Below are 20,115 nucleotides of genomic sequence, written 5' to 3'. Positions count from 1 at the left end.
TGTGTGTGTGTGTGTGTGTGTGTGTGTGTGTGTGTGTGTGTGTGAGTGAGTGAGTGAGTGAGAGAGTGTGTAAGAGAGGCAGAGAGGGGGAGGGAAGATGGCCTGTGATATGATGGTGTTAGAGCGCCCTCTATGAGTCACGCGCTCCACTGTTCCTCAGTTTCTGACTGACTAACTGTGTCCATTCACTGAGCTTCCATGCTTCGCGCAACAAAAAAGAGATTACATTTGCATCGTAATCTCATGATAACGTTTGTTAAACTGGACTAGTAACAGTTAAACTCACAAAACAAGAACATTTGTGTGTAAAGAGTGAAACATCACCAGATGCAACACAAGTTACTCAAAAACACACTAGGGCTGCTCCTCTCCTCCAAAAGTTCTCGTATCCAAATAAAACCCCATGAAAATGCCAGTTTCCCTCATTTCGGCGGGGATATTCATCTGCACTCCCCCCCTAAAAAGAGACTTTTACTTTGAAAAGGGGTCCAGCGCTCGAAGGGAGGAGAGGGGGGGTGTCATTTCCTGAGAGTTATTTACTTTGAGCCAGATGATTTTTCGGAGGGGGGCGGAGGGGAGGAGGGTGGACTGTAACATTGAATCAGTTACAGGTCGCTTAGCTGGAGCGCATTTGAGAGGACGGTCGCGGATGCGGACGGAGGGTCGCACATATGCTCTCACAGCGCAGGATCTCTGAGGATTACAACCGCTGCAAAGGACCCTTACTGCGCCTTTTTGAGCGACCAATTCACTGTGGATATACTTACACGAAAGGAATATAAAGAGGGGATTACTAAAAGGTAATTGAAAGGTTGTTGGAATCCAAAAGTTGATTGAAACGATTTTTTCTTAGACTTTTAGAAAGTTTGGGTAGTTTTTTTTTATATAAAACAAAGCGTGGGGAATCTAAGATAGAATCAGATTCTATAGGTCTAATAGGACTTTAATTGCAGACTTAATTAGTTTATCCAATTATTAGATCATCCTCCTGTTATGGAAAAGTATCTTGAGAAGTTTTATTCTCTAAAAAGAGAAAAGGCTCTGCTGCCATGCAAGTTGTATGCAATTTCTGCATCAGGCAATGCATTGCATATATTTTTAGATTAGATTTCAGTTCCCCGTGCACCATATGGCCTCACCGCTGGACGCCGAGCAGGGAGATGTCGCTGACTCCGCTGGATAAAAGCGCTCGGTTTCGGCCTCACAGCTGGAGGTGTCACCTCGAAGACTGAAGGCACCATTGTGGGATGCTGCCTGGCATTTAATGTGAAACACATTGGAAATTGTACAGCACATTGTTTTCTCGTTTGGTCGTGGAATGTGGGGAATTAAAAATGGAAAATCGACACTGGAGGCACTGGTATGAGTCCTTCAGAGCTGCAGCTGAATGGATTCAAAGAGGGGGAAAAGGAGTGTGTTTTGGAGCCAGGACGCATTCTTCATTAACCACCTCTACCCTGCTGTGTCACAAAGGGATCTTGCATAGGAATACCGCCTGTGTTAAAAACTGCTCAGACATATATACATAAAAGATTAAAACTTTGTAAAAAAAAAAAAAAAAAAAAAAAGAAAGAAAAAAAGTGCGTTCGTGCCTATTGCGCAATTGTCGCCTTTAGATTCTCTTTTTCCAAATCCTTTGCACGGAGCTGAACCGTATCACCATCCGTGCAGGGCCGAAAGTTGAAACAAGCCTTATCAGCTGTTGCTCAAATGTATCCAGCCCTGCAGAGCGATGCATTTGCTCATCTGCCACAGCAGTTGAGTCCCTTGCTGGGAGCGGGGAAATAAAAGCAGAGCAGGAGGACATGTAAGCAGTCTGACTGCCACTCTAGGCCCACTTTGTTTTACGCGCAGTCAGTGGCTAGAGGATCCTCGCCAAGCCCAGGCAAAAAAAAAATCCCTTATTGAAATTGTATGAGACAAGGCGTGTGCACAAACACGTCAAAAGAGATTAGGCGTTTTGTCAGCTGATTCCCACACGAATATGTACTTTTGTGCGGAGTGGGCCCACTAATTATAGAGTTAAACAAACCCAGGTTGCCCACGGATAATTTAGTCCGTTTCGGATGAGCCAGAGCGCACAGCCGCAGGAAGCTATGCAGGGGCCAAACGTTTTATTGTTTGGGGACACTGTCCGCGGAAGATATTGAGTTCACAGTGAATTGGTAGAAACAGAAAAAACAAAAAAGTTAGAGGTCAAATTTAAAAAGGGTTTACAGTTAAATCGCTGCTGAAGTTGAGATGAGGTGATTTTAGGGAGAACAGCTATGATTTATGGAAATTAAAAGGTTTTGAGGCGTTTGCTTTGAGTGAGCGCCTCTCAAACTGTGTGGCCCTTGATGAAAAGCCCGAACCAGCATCAGACAGACAGACAGACAGACAGATAATGGAAGACAGACAACAGGGGAATGTCCGCTGGAGAGCCTCCTGACAGTGTGATGAGTTGTGAGAAGTCTAAGCCTAAGAATGTCTTAATTAGGGTCCTTTAGACGTTTTGCTTGAAATATGGTCGCATTGAACAAGAAAAGAGCCATTAATGTGTATTTGTTGAGGCGTGTGTTCTATGAACAAAGCAATGAAAAGCCAGACATTTTCTTCAATCAGACGAAAAGAAAAAACTTTAGAAAGGCGAGAGGGCAAACTGGAGATGATGAGATCCAAGAAGGTTTAGTGCTCTCAAAAGGTGGACTGTGTCGCCCTCTACCGACAATCCTCATGTTGACTAGGAGCCCCGTCTGTCCCCTCCATCCTGTACACAGTCCACTTATCCTAATCATCACCTCGCGGTTCATGTAATCCTGTGATACATTTCAGATACATAATATCGACGGTACTGAGGTTAAAATAAATCTATATCTATGAATCTTTGTGGGCTTGTTAGAGACAATAACTGCACACTGACTGGGTCTGACAGACATTTAGAAGTCAATAAACAATCGATTTAGGCAATTGATCAAATAGTTATGCTATCAAATTGGATTTAATGCAGAGACAGTGGTACGATATCTTATCAGGGAGGGACACAAACCCAAACATTTGCTTTACTTGTTGACTAAATAACTCGCCTTTCTGTCTCCACAGGCCTGGACATCCATAGCCATGGATGGGGTAAAGACTTGTGTCGTCTTTGGGGGCATCTTGGTGGTGCTGGTTTCAGGTAAATATGGAGCAGTGTGCATACATTGATGTTGTTGTTTTTTCCACACTGCCTCTAATGTTTTTAAAAACGTCCTTTCAGTTACCTCCGGACTGTCGCCACCGACCATCGTGTCTAATGAAGGAGAGTTCATCCTGCAGCCCAACTCCGCGTTCAACATAAGCTGTACCGGCAAAAGAAACGTAACTTGGCTTGAACCACTGCCGAAAAACACCTTAGTTCACCACGGGTACCTCACGGCGACGCTCTTCATTCACAACGCCACCGTAGAAAACACCGGCTATTACATGTGCACCTATCAAACCCTGGAGGACGACCCAGAGGACGACCCGGTAGAAGAAAGTGAGGCGGGGATATATGTGTTTGTCCCAGGTGAACATTGTTTTTTCCCTAAGTGTCAACAGTCATGGATATACTGTGTGTGGAAGTTTAAAGAGAGACTATGTAACCTTTGCACAGTGGGATAATAGTTAATGCTATAGTAACACAAGTAGAGTATCACAGTATCAGAGGAGTAACTCAGTAATATAATGTACACAGCATTATCTAAAGTTAGCCAACAGGAGCTAACATTAGCCACAATAAACCTGAGTGTATTAAAATCAACAAGGGTGAAGAATACAGTTTTTCATTTATAATTTTTTTTTGTTATTCTTGTTTCAAAAGTCACCTAGTCTCACATTAAATGTATGTAGAGTAAAACTTAATGTATATAGTAATTATGAAATGAAGCAAAATGAGTCACAATAATGCTTTTTAATCATTATAAGCTGTGACCTCATTCCTTTCTTTGCGCCCCTACAGATGTCCAGGCTCCGTTTGTCCCCGAGGAGCTCGATAACATGTTAGTCCCTATGGGCACAGCCGGAGTCCCCATCTCCTGTCGCGTGTCAGACCCACACTCTCCCGTCACCCTGAGGAGTGTCCCCAGTGGAGAGGAGATGCCTGTTTTCTACGACAACAAGATGGGCTTCTTTGGAAGCCTGTTGCCTGGGCAGTACCAGTGTGAAACAGTTGTGAACGGCCAGACATTCAAAAGTGTCATCTACACTGTGGAGACTGAGCGTAAGTCAAGACGAATGTGCATATAGTCACCATGCAGTGTTGAGGAGGGGACATTTCATAGATTTGGTGTTTTTTCACTGAGTATATCTGGATCATCACCTCATGTGATTGATATGTATTCTCTTTAGGAAATGACTCAAGTTATTATTTTGCACGTTTTTCTCAAAAAGCACTAAACTGATTTGAAAACTGCACAGCTGGAAACACTCCCCAAGTCTGTTTACCATGAGAGTTCTGCAGTGTGATCTCACTGCATGAGAGTCATGACATTATGTCATTATCACAGTGGGGAGATGACTTAACGTGCCTGTTTTCACTCTGTGTGTGGGTGTGTGTGGGTGTGGGTGTGTGTGTGTGTGTGTGTGTGTGTGTGTGTGTGAGTGAGTAATGACGACCTACTGAGCCACCACTCGGTGATAAATGAGCTCATGGTAATCAAGTTGTCACTATCTCTGGACCTGTGAGATGATGGTGCTGATATCTGCTCTCTGGTGGTCCCTCTAGACCCTGTGGTGATGGAGGACTTTGACGTGGAAGTAAGAGCCAGCGAGGAGACGGTGCGAGCAGGGCAACCTTTTAACATCACCTGCGTCGCTTCCACTGGACTGGTGTTTCAGCAGCAGTGGCTCCATCCCAAAAAGCAGGCAAGATGCACCCCTTTTCCTTTCTGTGAAATTTCAGTTTAGTCTCCGCTATGGCTTCACCCATAATACGCTTTAACTTCTCAGCCTTCCTGCCCTATTTCCTTCAACATTATGTCATATTTCCATGTCATTTCCTACCCAGAAGCACTGAGCCTTAAATTAGCGAATAATGGTTTCGGACCTAAACGTAGCAGCGGTGGAAGTGGAATATAGCTCTGAGGACGGCCCTTAGTGGTTGCAAAGTATGTGTTAGGAAAGCAGCGACTGAATGTTGTGTCTTCATTATGAGGACGTCAGCCAAACAGCTCCTGCTGCAGTTAGCCCCCATGCAAAAGTGACGGGAAAGTTAAGTTCAGGACAAATGGCTCGAGGGGAGCAGGCGGTTCAAAAGAAGAAGAAGAAGAAAAAAAAGGGTAGTAAATCCTTTGACCCCAGTGACCTTGAGACTTGTAGGACAGATGCCATCTGCACATGACAGCCAACTAAACATTTAATGCTTTTGAAGTGTTCCCTGCATGGGTTCAAAAGAGTTTCATGTGCAATTTATGTTTGTTTATATTTATTTTCAGATTCTTAATCTATACAGCACGTTGTCTCCTTTTCTGCATGGGATTCCTATAAGCCCTTTTCCAGAGACGGTGAGGGTAGGAACACAGGAGTCTTGACTCCTGGTTTTGGTCTCAGTTGCAATTACAGGCTTTTAAAAAGCTCTGTGATCCTTATTTATCTCCTGTGGCCTAGCAAGTGTTTTAACCATTAGCCTTCAGCAGCGCGACACTGATTCTTATACATTGTACCTGTAAAAACTGAAAAACACTGACAGTTAAAAAAACAAATATCTAATTACCGGGATTCTGTTTTATTCCGATGAGTAGGATCTCAAGCCTTGTGCTTCTGTTCTTATAGGCTGTGGATGCAGTTCAGATGAAACAGACCTATCCTGACCGGGTCATCTACACCCTCAGTATCCCACAAGCCACCTCTCAGGACAGCGGCATCTACGAGTGCTCCATTACCCACGAAATCAGTGGAGAGGTCAAAGTCAACACTGCGGCTGTCACCGTCTTCGGTAAGTCTTCTTCTGCTCAGAAGTGTTTTCTGGATTCCTTTAATGAGTTTCCGCAGAAGTGTAATAATGTGAGTGAGTGCTCACACCACTGATTTATACCCTCTTAATCCAAATTTAATATTCTCATCATCATTCAGTTAAAACTGTCATGGTTTCACATATGTGCACAAGGTGCTTTGAGTGGTGTGTGGAAGTCATTTTCTACCATCCGACTGTAAAGCTTCACCTCTGCTTTCAACATCAGCTGCTGTGTTTTATGGGATGGCTTCAGCAGATGTGTGTCAGGCCTTCACTTCACCTCAACCCCCTGTCTCAATCCTTAAAGTCTTAAAAAGTCTAAAATCCAATAATCAGAATCTTAAATATGATGACGTTACTTGTATACAGTTTCATTTTTCAGTCTCGCTTGTAAATGTGTTTTTGGGAAAAATTTGTATTAATTGTGCTTTACACCTACAAAACGAAACTGACATGGAACCAATACCAATTTTCCTTATATCCTGCCAGTATGGACATTAAATAGGTCTTAAGTTGCATTCATAATGGTCTGGAAAAAGTCTTAAATTTCGGAAACCTGCAGAAACCCAGCCTCTGTTTTTATTCACTTAATTAATTTTTCTACCCATTTTCATCCATGGTCACCTGCTTATTAGTTTTTTCTCTTCTGTTTCTCCCTTCAGAGGAGAATTCCTTCATGGCACTGGACCACAGTGGGATTCTAGCTACGGAGTTTGTCCCCCTTTTAGAGGAGACAGAGTTTACTATCCTCATTGATGCCTTCCCGGCCCCCAAAGTGATGTGGCTGAAAGACGGCAAAGCCATAGCAGGGAACTACTACGTCCTCACCAAAACTAGCCACCTTGGAGGGAATCGGTGAGAATAAAGATTGTGATGTGTTAATGGATCAGTAGATGAGGCTTTTCAATTTCATTTCTGACAGCAGTTACTCCATTTAAAATGAATAGTTTGACATTTTGGGAAACAAGCTATAAATAGCTAGTCTGGCTATATCGAAAGGCAACATAATCTGACTACCAGCACCTCTAAAGCTCACTCATTAACATGCTACCTACCATGCTATCTCATTTGTTGAACAAAAAGTGTTTAAATGACAATTTGACATTTTGCGGGCAGTTGTGTAAAACAACAAGCTGTCCCTCCTGTTTCCAGTCTTTATTCTAAGCTAAGCTAACCACCTACTGGCTCCAGCTTCATATTTACTATATAGATGTGGTGTGAAGGTAGCATTGATCTTCTTATCTAACTCTCAATGAGAAAGCAGATTTGCATATTTCTCAAATTGTCAACTACTCCCTTAAATAATAAAAGTTGGCCTATTTGCAGATTTTTTTATTTACTCTTCTTACAGGTATCAAAGCATTCTGATATTACGGCAGCCTCTCGAGAAAGACAACGGAAATTATACCATCACAGCCATCAGTGGCTCCCGCACTGCTCAGTTCTCCTTTACCCTCAAAGTGAAAGGTGAGAAAGATACTGTAGATAGATAGATAGATAGATAGATAGATAGATAGATAGACAGACAGACAGACAGACAGACAGACAGACAGATAGATAGATAGATAGATAGATAGATAGATAGATGGATCTAGATCTCATAGATTTGTGATCTATGACTCAGTGCTGTACATGTCTTTTTTCAGCCCCCACCACAGTGATGTTCCCACCATCCTCAGCCCCTGTGCTGCTGCCACAAGTAGAGGAAATGGTGGTTCCCCTCCACACTGCTTTCACCTTAACCTGTCGGGGAGAGGCAAAACTAGCCTGGGAGACACCGCTGTATGTGCCCGAGAAAACACAGGAGGACAACAGCGGCCTGTTTGTCACCACCATCACTGTGGACAGTGCCACTGGAGTGCACACCGGTTACTACACATGCTTCTACAGTAGAAACACCACTGAGGATACAGAGGACAGGAGCATCTACATCTATGTACCAGGTATGGGCTACACAGCGGCTTTGAGCTTGTGTTTATTTGTTGTTTGACTTTTTATCTATTCTTATTATCGGGTCTGATATAATTAATTTTACTCCAACTCAGATCCAGATGTTCCCTTCGTTCCATCGCCGGTGCCTTTTGGCAACCATGTCCTGTCTGACCATGAGGAGATGGAGATCCAGTGTCGAGTGTCTGATCCCAGTGCTAATGTGACCCTGGTGAACGTTGACACCCAGGAGCCTGTGCCTAGTGTTTATGACAGCAAGAGGGGCGCTTTAGGAGTATTCACAGCTGGAACCTACGTCTGTATGGCCCTCATAAATGGAGAGGAACACTACAGTGGGGAATACATCGTCCATGGCTGGACAGGTGTGTGTTTGTGAAGATGTGAATATGTGTCAGACGACGTGTGTAGCGTGACTTAAAAAAGCTGATCTGTCAGCTCCACGTTTTCTTTGGTAGATCTGTGCCACCCGACAGGCATTCTGACCTTGTCACTTATTGTATCTCAGGTGGCACTGGGCTGCATGTTGAGCTGACAGCCAAGCGGACAGCTCTGCTGGTGGGAGACACTATCACAGTCACCTGTCTGGCTCGGGGATCTGAAATTCTGGAAGACCACTGGAAATACCCTGGCAAACTGGTGAGGGCACAATTCATCCAATGCAGCACAAAAAGATAAACAGATTTTGTGTTTAAATGTCAGTCCCCCAAAAGTTACTGTGGTTCACTAAGTCCTATTCTGAGGTGGGTTGAAGGACCTGACAGTACCTGTTTCTTTATGTTTGACAGGCTAATCGTGGTATGAAAACAGTGCATGAGAACAAGAGGGATCAGGAGATCCTTTACACCTTGACGATCCCGCAGGCCTCATCCAAAGACAGCGGAATCTACTCTTGCTCCATCACTGATATTATTAGTAATGAGAGCCAGACAAAGCAACTACTTGTTCGTGTTTTTGGTATGAAAGCTGTATTTAGTTAACTTGCAGTAAATAGCATGTGGCATTATTTCATAATCTTCAGAAGCATCTCTTTCTTGAGGTGATTAATTATTGCTGAATGTCTGTCGTCCTCTCTTCTTTTCTAACAGCAAGTGAGTTTTTGGCCGTTCAGCCGGAGTTCGGAGAATATGAATCGGCCGAGCTGGATGAGGTCCGGGAGTTCAGGGCCGAAATCAACTCTTTCCCCAGTGTTCGTGTCACTTGGCTCAAAGACGGCATCCCACTCAGCGATGTGACTGCGGAGATCTCCACCAGCCTCCGGCAGCTCAGCGAGACCAGGTGAGGCTCCCGTACAAGGTCAACTAATGACAGCAGAGTTAATGACAAGCTCAAAGTTAACATTCCCACACATTAGCCGGGCCTGTCATTAGGGTTTAGTGTGTTTGTGAACTTCTATGACTGCGCGGTTATTGCAGTTTCTTCTTTTGTTGCTCTGTGCAGCTACATGAGTGTTCTTACCCTGATCCGGGCCAAAGAGGAGGACAGTGGGAACTACACCATAAGAGTAGAGAATGGAGACCAAATTCGTGACGTCGGATTGATCCTGGAGGTCAAAGGTCAGAGAGAGCAATGCCCCAAGTCCTTCATTACCTTTATTTCCTTGAATACTGCTCGCACAACCTTTTAGCCTCAGTTACCGTCTATCTTTTTATCACATATTTACACACACTTTGCTATACTTACCCCGCTCTGCCTGGACTATTACAGTGCCTGCCGTCATTGTGGACCTAATGGACATCCACCACGGCTCGGCCACAGGCCAGTCTGTGGTGTGCATTACCAGAGGGCAGCCCACTCCTGTGGTGGAGTGGTTCATCTGCAAGAACATCAAACAGTAAGTTTCTTAGTACAACATACATATACAGCCAACAGGAATGCTTCCAGACTCAATCTACATACATGCAGTCACTACACATTTGTTATATATCTGTCTTCCTTTGTTCCCATTAAGTTGTGCCAATGACTCATCTTCCTGGGTGCCCCTCCCTGCCAACTCCACCGAGATCACAATGGACTCACACTTTGACGAGGACAATAACCTGGAGACCCAGGTCATGTTTGGTCACCTGGAAAATACACTGGCAGTGCGCTGCCTGGCCAGGAACGAAATGGCCGCCGTCAGCAGGGAGGTCAAACTGGTGTCCACTGGTAAGAACACACACACACACACACACACACACACACACACACACACACACACACACAAACACACACGCATTTTATCCTTTGCTGTTTCCTCTAACCTTCCTCTTTACCCAGCTTTTAAATAGACATTTGATGTTGTTGTTTCCACCTTGTTTTCTCTGAAGCCCCTTACATTCCTGACACTCAGAGTGTTAGGGAGTGTGTCCAGGGCTGTGATAGTGCTGTCAGTGTTGCAGCAGCTGTCAGATGATGAGTTTGTGGTGAGACAGCTGATAGGGGGCATGAGGAAGGGGCTCTTATTCTGACAGCTAAGTCAGGGAAGCAAGAGATCGTAACACCATTTGCTCATTCCAGATGAGCCATATAGCCCTAACCTCACCCCCTAACTCTAAGCCCACTCCCCCTAATCCAGAGCCTGGACCCACCCCCCACTTCTGTGTTATCTTCCCAACATACCTTTTGTTCTTGTTATCTGGGCACCCTGCAGATGTAATTGTCTCTTGGGCCTGACAAACGACATTCCTTATGCAGTGTATAAAACATGTTCGAATGCAAGCATTTCATTTGTCATTACAACAGACACATGTTGACACATGTGATCAATGTGCTCTCCATCTAACATGTGTGACCACTGGCTCTACTCCTGAACAGGCCCTCACCCAGAGCTGACTGTAGCTGCTGCTGTGCTGGTGCTCCTGGTCATTGTCATCATCTCACTCATTGTCTTGGTTATTATCTGGAAACAGGTATTGCTGCCATCATTCTGCATCCTCACATATTCACTCTCTCGTCTATACTTCTGCTTTATCATTTGTTTATGTATTAGGTGTATAATGTATTATGTATTTTTTTAGAAAATTAGCAAAATCAAGCCAAAATGTCAATTTTCCATGTTTTCATATTAAGACTGGAGTCTTAAAATTAATGATAATAGTGGTTTATGACAACTAAACAGTGCTTGGTTTGCTGCTCTGACTGGTTAAAGGCTGCTCCCTAAAACTGTCCCAAAAGCCAATTATGAGATCCAGTAGCAAGTCCAACAATCCCCAGGTCTGACTTGACAAAAATAATGAATTACCTTTCATATGTGTTTTGTCTTTCAGAAACCACGTTATGAGATCCGCTGGAGGGTCATAGAGTCTGTGAGCCCAGACGGCCATGAGTACATCTATGTGGATCCCATGCAGCTTCCCTACGATTCCAGATGGGAATTCCCCCGTGACAGGCTTGTGCTTGGTGAGCTGACTGTAATTTTTCAATGTGCTAAAGCTGTAGTCTTGTGCCAGTGGCTCTGCAGCCTCCCTGCAGAGATGTTCCAGTCAGGATGTCTCACTCTGTCTTTGAAGTGAGGCTGTTAGAAGCTAATCTGGCTTGGGCAGTAGGGGTTCGCTGGCTGGGGTTCACTCAGTGATCAAGGGGACGTTCAGCCACTGAACGAGTCACACATGAGAAGGCAGAGTTGTCCACTGTGTGTGGATGTGTTTGTGCAGGTTCTTTTGCTTTTCTTTGTTGATTGTAACTATGTTGTGTTTTTCTCAGGTCGTATCCTCGGCTCTGGAGCCTTTGGAAAGGTGGTGGAGGGTACTGCCTATGGACTCAGCCGTTCCCAACCTGTCATGAAGGTGGCAGTGAAGATGCTGAAACGTGAGTTTGACAGAATACAACTGGATTACAATTACACAACATTAAATCCATGTTACATGTTCTTTATGCCAATGAAACTTGCTAGTTAGGGACTATCTAGGGACTGGTTAGATTGAGGGGGAGACGTAAGACGAAGACAGTATGTGAGGTGAAAGGGAGAGGTGTATGCCGCTGTTCTAAAAGCAATGGGATGGTAGTTATTGTAGTTTGGTCCTCTGATTTGGCCCGCGTATAAACAGCAGGTGGTGCAGCAACTTTAACTAACTTTAGACTCAGTGTAACTTGCACTTCCCAATACCATTATCTCAGAGATCCATTGCTAACAAACATCCATAAATCTGCTTAGAAATCATAGACAAAAGATGCTCCTTATAACTGCAGAACTTGCCTGAGAATCATCACATTTTTATGTTTATTTCAGCATCAAAGTGACAGTTGTCTGTACATCAGTGAGTACATTACAAACAGGAATTGCTAATAGCTAATTTGGCATACTTTAATTGCTAGATGGGGGCTAGACAGTTGGTTTTTGGGGGCTTTCAAAACTCCCACCATAAACATAGAAAACACTGCAATAATAAAAAAGTACAAGATGTTAGACCTGATAAACCATTTAACACTAAAATGTTACTGAAAAAACTGAAAACGTTTAGCAACACCTGACCTGACAGTTGATTTTATTCAACTAGTGCTGAACTTTGTACAAATGAAAAAACAATGAAAAGAAAGATACTCAGGAAGACACTGTTTTAGGCCAAGACAAAACAACTAATAACAGACTTCAGATGAAACAGGTCTCGGTTGCATGTGTAGTTGGTTGGTTGGTTTGTTTGTTTGACAGATTATGTGTGATAGTCATGATTGCTGTACCCTCTTTCAGCCACAGCACGCTCCAGTGAGAAACAGGCCCTGATGTCTGAACTGAAGATCATGACTCATCTTGGACCACATCTCAACATTGTTAACCTCCTGGGGGCATGCACCAAGTCAGGTGAATACTACACACAATAATAGGCAAACACACACTGTATAATAACAGCATAGTTTAACCATTGTTGCCTCTCCCTTGCAACACACAATAACACACACAATAACGCCCACGTTCATGCTGCCAAAAATGTGCACGCTCATACACACACTCATTCAGATTTGGCCTTTGTGCACATTTACAGCTCTAACAGCCAAAAAAGATTGACAGGCCTGTCTCAGCTCTTGGTGGGTGTGGGATTTTAACAGGCTTTTTATGGGAAAGTGGAGGCTCGCTCTCTTGACTGTGCTTTTAGCCTTTACGAGCCTCTGATAAGATTAGCCTGCAGACTGACGCCGATGCATGACTTTATCTGCTGTGTTGTTCCCAGGCCCTATCTACATTATCACTGAGTACTGCTTCTACGGGGATCTGGTCAACTACCTGCACAAAAACAGGGAGAACTTCCTCAGCCTGAACCCTGAGAAAAATAATAAAAAAGAACTGGACATCTTTGGAATCAACCCTGCAGACGAGAGCAGCAGGAGGTACCGCATATATGTTTCTAAGCTTGCATACATGCATTTACATTTTAAACCCTTTTATCCTGAATTATGCTCGTAATTCAGACACTTATTGTGTTTGGCAGCTGTTAAAGAAAGGACAGGGACACACATCAGTTCACTTTCCCTTTGCCACTCTCAAATATTGCAGCCATCGTCACAACACTTTGCACAATTGTCTCACTCACATTCTCCCCTACCCCTAATCGGTAACTCTATCGCCATTTTCTCCATGGTTGAGGAGATTGTCTGGCGTCTTCACCTAATCAAATCACAGTCTGAAGTGGTCTCAGCTTTCAACCTAATTTCATTGTACTGGAGGTACCTGTTAATTCTGATCCGCCCAGACGTTCATGGTGAAACAGCAGCCCTCTCTCTCCCTCCGAGGCTCATCTGTGTTGATGGATGACTCACAGTGACCACACCTCGAATTGACCATAACATGATTTAATCCTGGCTACCATGTTAGACTCAACCACATCTTCCTCTAACCCCAGCCAGAGGGAGTGAGACGATTTAAGGACACACAATAGGGGACTGAATAAGATGTATAACATCATGACAATAATGTATTATCACCATATCTCTATATATGGCTCAATATTCCCATAACCTGTCCTCGCCTCATCACTAACAGCATACCCTCTTTGTGTCTGTCTTGTCTTTGTGCACAGTTATGTGATCCTGTCCTTCGAGAGCAAAGCAGACTACATGGATATGAAGCAGGCAGACAACACTCAGTATGTGCCAATGCTGGAGATGAACAATGCCTCCAAGTACTCAGACATCCAGGGGTCTAACTATGACCACCCACCCTCTCAGAAAGGATCAAGCGGTACGCACATACAGTCTCTCTGTCCTCCTTTTCACTCTCTCCTCTGAGTTATTGGCGTGCACTTGCTTGGCTTCAGTGCTGTGTTTGAGTCAGTGTTGGTTGAGGTCCACCCTTGTCAGAATTTAGGACTGGTACAGCCCTGTAATTATATGGAGAGGATAATTGTAGCACACACATAATAATGCCCTGTTTCTCCCTGCCATTAGTAAAAGCCAGGTTTGAGCAGCCAGTACTATATTTACATACATCATGAACGTATACCCGTGGACCGCCTCATGGTGTTTTCTGTGTGTGTTTTCTAAACCAGAAGGTGAGATGGACAATCTGCTGTCAGACGACATGAACGAGGGCCTCACCACCACCGATCTGCTCAGTTTTACCTACCAGGTGGCCAAAGGCATGGAGTTCCTGGCTTCCAAAAATGTAAGTTTAGTCCACAGAGGGACAATGAATGAAAATATTTTCTTCCACCGACAGTACTGCTGAGGTTTGCATACCACATAGGTCCTACATCCCTCACATTCCCCTGCTTCCCACTGGTGTCCTATATGATGACAGCTGTGCCGGCCAAAGGGGACTGTGGAAATCAGCAGTTGTGTGATAAGCAGTCCCTTGAAGGCTGCTGAGCCCACTCAGGAGACAGGCCAGGGGCTGAATATAGTAGCAGCACAGCCAGGGCTAGAATTACCAGGCAGGGACACGCTGCAGCCAGAGGCTATTCATTCAGCTTCATAGTTATTATCCCTAAATATCCAGTGGTCACAGCCATCCCTCCAACTGGCATGTTTACACAAAGACCATGCTTTATAAAGCAATACGAAATGGCATTAAAAGTAAACTCGGCTGAAATGAAATACATACAGGAATAGATGCAGGAGTGGAATTGGTGGAAGTGGATGGAACTGGGAGCTGAAAACAATCACGTATGACGCAATAAGCTGTTAATCACCTTTGCTTTCTCCCTCTTTTTGCAGTGTGTGCATCGGGACCTCGCTGCCAGGAATGTGCTCCTCTCTCAGGGCAAGATAGTGAAGATCTGTGACTTCGGACTGGCCCGAGACATCATGCATGACAACAACTACGTCTCCAAAGGGAGTGTAAGTCTCCATTCATGCATGACTGTTGCTTTATTATTTTTCCCTATAATAGTTTAGCACATTAGATTGAACATTTCCTCTCTGTCATCACACAGACCTTTCTGCCAGTGAAGTGGATGGCGCCAGAGAGTATTTTTGACAACCTGTACACCACTCTTAGTGACGTTTGGTCCTACGGCATCCTGCTCTGGGAGATATTCTCCTTAGGTGAGCCCCTTGCAAACACCTATTAGAGAAAAGACTTGAGACTGGAGTTGGTTGATGAACTCATGAGAATCTGTTTCGATCTGAAGGTGGCACCCCGTACCCAGGGATGGTCGTGGATTCAAGCTTCTACAACAAGATCAAGAGTGGATACAGGATGTCCAAACCAGAGCACGCACCTCATGACGTGTATGTGATCATTTGGCAAACATGACGACTGTACTATTGCTGTGCATGACATAAACCTTCCCTAACATGTCGTCACATGAAGAATGCTCAGAAGAGTTTGTTTCTGAACTGTGATACAGAGCGGCTGACATGAGTCTTGGCAATATTGCAAGGTGGAGGACAGGTCGTACAGTTCTCTGGTAACAACGCCTGTTTTTGCTTTTTGTCAGCTATGAGATGATGATGAAGTGCTGGAACAGCGAGCCGGAGAAGAGGCCTTCTTTCCTGGGTCTGAGTGACACTGTAGCTTCTTTGCTGCCCTCCAGCTACAAGAGGGTGAGTCTCCTTGTGACCTCTCACATCCCCAGACCTCTTCAGAGTCTTAACACCTGCTTTTTAATTTACCACCTCTCATTCTTGACCCAGTGATTAGACCTGCACATTCTGTTCTTCTCTTTGCATTTTGTGGCTTTTTTTTTTTATCATCATCAAATTGTCCTCTCTCATGCCTCAACCTGTAGTTTCTTGCCAAGCAAAGTACAGGTTGACAATATTTTTAATACACTCTTGAAATAACAAACTGTTTATTTAAAACCCCTTCCACTTCCTCTGAGAGTGCATTAGGAGTGTTTCTGCGGCCTCTCTGTGTTTCTGTAAAACAGAAACCTACAAGTGATTAGTGTGCAAACGCAGCAGCTGAATGTCAGAGTGGCTGGCCTCAGTCTGGGTAATGACGCAGCCCCAGTTCTCGCCTCCACCTCCCAATCTTAATTACCCCATTAAACTCCACACCACACATGGCACATCAAAACAGCTTTACCTCTGCCTCTTTCACAGAGTTTTAATGGCTGGAGGCACAAGGAGGAACCAGCTCTTGTTTTAGCACCTCAGGTTTGTGTGATTTCCAGTTTAGATCACACCATCCAGCTGGCAGCACAACTAGTGATCACACTCATACCACAGTTCTCCCATGGCTTTGTAAAGCTTTAGGAATTCTGTGCCCACACTGTGCGCTGAACTGTATCATCATGACTTCTAACAGCGTTTAATTCTAATATATCCTGTGTGTAATGTCTATCTTGTGCAGCATTATGAGAAGGTGAACCATGAGTTCCTGAAGAGTGACCACCCCGCTGTGACTCGGGTGTGCATGGAAAACGACGACGCCTACATCGGTATCACCTACAAGAACCAGGGCAAACTGAAGGACAGGGAAAGTGGCTTCGACGAGCAGCGGCTGAGCTCTGACAGTGGCTACATCATTCCCCTCCCTGACCTGGACCCTATATCTGACGATGAATATGGAAAGAGAAACAGACACGGGTAAATGGAACCAAACGTTTACCTCTTGTATTCTATACTGTTTATACCACACTGGAGGTAGCGCTAACCTGTCTTATTCATGTCCCCTGCAGCTCTCAGACGTCCGAGGAGAGCGCCATTGAGACAGGCTCCAGCAGCTCCACTTTTGCTAAGCGCGAGGGTGAGACTCTGGAGGACATCACGCTGCTGGACGAGATGTGTCTGGACTGTAGTGACCTCGTGGAGGACAGCTTCCTGTGACAACTATCCAGCCTGTGGAGCAGAAGCAGCAAAGAAAAGGGGTGTAAGGACACAGGAAACTAGAGAAAGACTTGTAAATCAACCAAAGACTCTGCTGTCTACCCTCTAGCCCCTCCATTCCTCCTCCCTGACTGCCCCTTCAGAGGACAGAACAAAACCACTTCACTGTCTGGATGAGTCCATGGTGACAGTATGGTACACCCTTTCCTACTCCCTGGACACTGCCCCCTGTTGGGCTGGAGGAGTGAGTGAGCATGGATGAAAACGTGACGTCAAGGACTCAAAAAACCACAGAGCCTGCGTATCGGACCTATCGAGATAAAACAGATAAAAAGATTGTTTAAATTTGCAGAGCTTTATTCTATCGGGCATTGTTTTAACAGCAATATAAGCAAGAAGGGACAAACTCAACATGTTGGTCAGCAACTCTAAATGAACACCACAGGATATCATTTATATGATACATATTTAACCACTACAGATGCACTAGACTAAATGAGTCCAATACTAGCAACAGCATTGGCAGGTAAACTCACTTCACACTCATCACCTGCTGCAAGAGAAGCACCTGATGCTGGCACAATCAGTAGCAATACTCAGATTTAAAAGCACAAAATCTGGACTATGTGCTTTTTTTGTATATGACCATATAATGTTCAATGGCTAAATACGTGCAGTAATTCAAATTTATTTTTTTACTTCATCATTATGTAATTGTATTATTTGTGAATACTGAGTAGATAGCTGTTTGAATGGTTATGAGAATAGAGCTTTTTTTGAGTTGCATGCATCTTTGCAGTGTCTCACCTTTTGCCCGAATACAACATAATGTTCTCAGATGTCGACCCCGATAAAGTCTTCATGTCATGTGGGCTCTGAAAAACGAAGTGTGATTGTATTGTAAATAGCGCCAGAGTTTTTTTTATAAGAGAGAGTTATTGGGATAACAGTATTTTATGTAAACACATATTAAGCTTCTGCACCCTCACTTGCCCCAGTGAGGCCAATGCTTTTGATGAATGCATCTCAACAAAGGAAATATAACTTATTTCCCTCAATAGGAATAACATGAAAATATTTGCCATCATAGTGAATTTTTTGCAGATCCAAAAGTGAGAAATGTTCATATTATTTCATATTATGTATGAGATGAATAGTAATACATTTAACTACTACATAAATGGAGAAACATAACACGTCAGTAAACGTGGCAGTAGAATGAAAGAATATATCCAATAGGAGTACTTTACTAGCAGGTTGTGTCCTCCAGTCTCATATTTTATCTACTGTCCTGAAGTCTATTAGCAGGTTCTAGTTATACCAAGACACTAGATGGACTAGAGATTCATGTTGACCTGATGTTATACATCAGTTATGTGTAATCCAGCTGTGCCACTGCCTCTGCCTCTCTCTGTTAACTGTGATATAATCTGCAATCAGCTGTTGCACTTTCCTTTTTCTTTCCATTTTGGTTTGGATGTTGCAGAAGAGTTAGCCAGGCTGAGCAAAAAAAAAATAAAGAAAGAAAAGTCTTGCTTTGGCTTTAGATGTAAAGCAGTGTGGATGTGAATGTTTGTGCCGCAGGTGAGTGATGTGTTCTTGACGGTACAGTATCTGTAATTATAGGTAATCACACCCAATATGATGATTTAATACTATGTTTCATTATGTTACATCATGTACATTCAGATGATTTATATTTCAATAAATGATTTATAAAGTAAAATAAAGACCCGTCTCTGATTTTGAAGTGTTACACAACCACATAGAAATGACATAAGTAATATAAAAAGATTTATGAGGTGTATGTCCATGTGGCATGAAGAAAAAGACAAATAAAGAAGTGTATTTTTTGTCCACAAGGATATAAATGCAATCAAATATTCAGTATTCTTGGAAGAATAAGAACAGAAATAATAATGGAAGAATAATGACCATATAGAACTTAGATGAACGGTATTCTTTTTAGATATCTGGCAACATAACATATTTGTAAATAACATAAATATACATAATACAAGACTGGAAAATGCCTTCCATATGTCAGGGCCTTACATATACACACAACCACTGGTAAAAGAAATACCCAGATCATTTAATTCAGTAAAAGTAGTAACACAACAATACAACTATTAAACTCCTGCATTCAAATCCTACTTAAATAAAAGTAGAAACATTATCAGAAAAATGTGCTGTAGAGTAGCAAAAGTAAAAGTCCTACTTGTGTAGTAAAATGTCTCCTCTGACAGATATATGATTATATGTGTCATTATAATACTGATGCACTCTGTTATAGCTGATCTCTGATCCAGATGGAGCTGGATTTAACTACTTTATATATTAGTCCAGTGGTTCCAGGTCTAGGGGTCTGTCCCCTCCAAAGCAAACAAGATAAATCAGAGGGATCAAAAGATAACTAAGTCGGTCAAGAAAAAATTAAACTTTAATTTAATTTACTTTTTTACACTAAAACATTGGACACGCTTACCTCCTTGGGCCTCCAGAGTCAGGCTTTAACCCTCATCCTAACAACATATTTAACATACATGGACTACCAACTACCGACAGCAGACAGTTAGACACAACCATCATAGCAAAATGTTAACTTATTTCTTCTCATAACATAATTACCGTAGTTATGAAATTAATGTCATCTGTAAAAAAAAAAAAAAAAAAAAAGAAGCAAATTGTGTAGTACTAAAATAGATAGAGCACATGAGCAAATCTGTCTTTCTCTTCCAAAATGACACAGTGCCCTTACCCCCCTGATAGTGTGTGATACTAAAAAATTAGGACCTCGAACACTTAATCTGTATGTTTTAATTTAATGATATAAAGTCATTAGAAACTAATTGACCGACAAAGTCATGAAAATTTGTAATGATAGAATACAGCACCCTTGAGATATGACAAAAAGTACAGCTGTTAGATGTATGTGTATTGGAGTAAAAAGTATATTAATTCCTTCTGAAATGCACTGAAGAGAAGTATAAAGTAGCATAAAATGGAAATATTCAAGTAATGTACAA

The 20,115-nt window shown here is 43.1% G+C and overlaps 1 protein-coding gene across 1 annotated transcript; it reads left to right on the top strand.

Moving 5' to 3' along the window:
- Positions 1–618: 618 nt before the first annotated feature.
- pdgfra (platelet-derived growth factor receptor, alpha polypeptide) lies at positions 619–18,816 on the top strand. The gene is made up of 29 exons (XM_051376282.1): positions 619–800; positions 3,082–3,157; positions 3,239–3,529; positions 3,962–4,222; positions 4,727–4,866; positions 5,773–5,935; positions 6,616–6,808; positions 7,305–7,420; positions 7,600–7,896; positions 7,999–8,265; positions 8,409–8,539; positions 8,689–8,857; positions 8,989–9,178; positions 9,341–9,456; positions 9,608–9,734; positions 9,852–10,048; positions 10,697–10,791; positions 11,149–11,281; positions 11,585–11,689; positions 12,570–12,680; positions 13,048–13,204; positions 13,894–14,054; positions 14,362–14,477; positions 15,029–15,151; positions 15,247–15,358; positions 15,445–15,544; positions 15,754–15,859; positions 16,611–16,846; positions 16,939–18,816. The coding sequence occupies exons 2-29, from the start codon at positions 3,100–3,102 to the stop codon at positions 17,084–17,086; spliced, it is 4,419 nt and encodes a 1,472-aa protein (XP_051232242.1). The 5' UTR covers positions 619–800; positions 3,082–3,099; the 3' UTR covers positions 17,087–18,816.
- The last annotated feature ends 1,299 nt before the right edge of the window (positions 18,817–20,115 follow it).

The sequence above is a fragment of the Dicentrarchus labrax genome, unplaced genomic scaffold (genome assembly GCF_905237075.1).
Source record: "Dicentrarchus labrax unplaced genomic scaffold, dlabrax2021, whole genome shotgun sequence".
In the NCBI taxonomy this organism is placed as follows: Eukaryota; Metazoa; Chordata; class Actinopteri; family Moronidae; genus Dicentrarchus; species Dicentrarchus labrax.
This window is presented reverse-complemented; position numbering and strand designations above follow the sequence as displayed.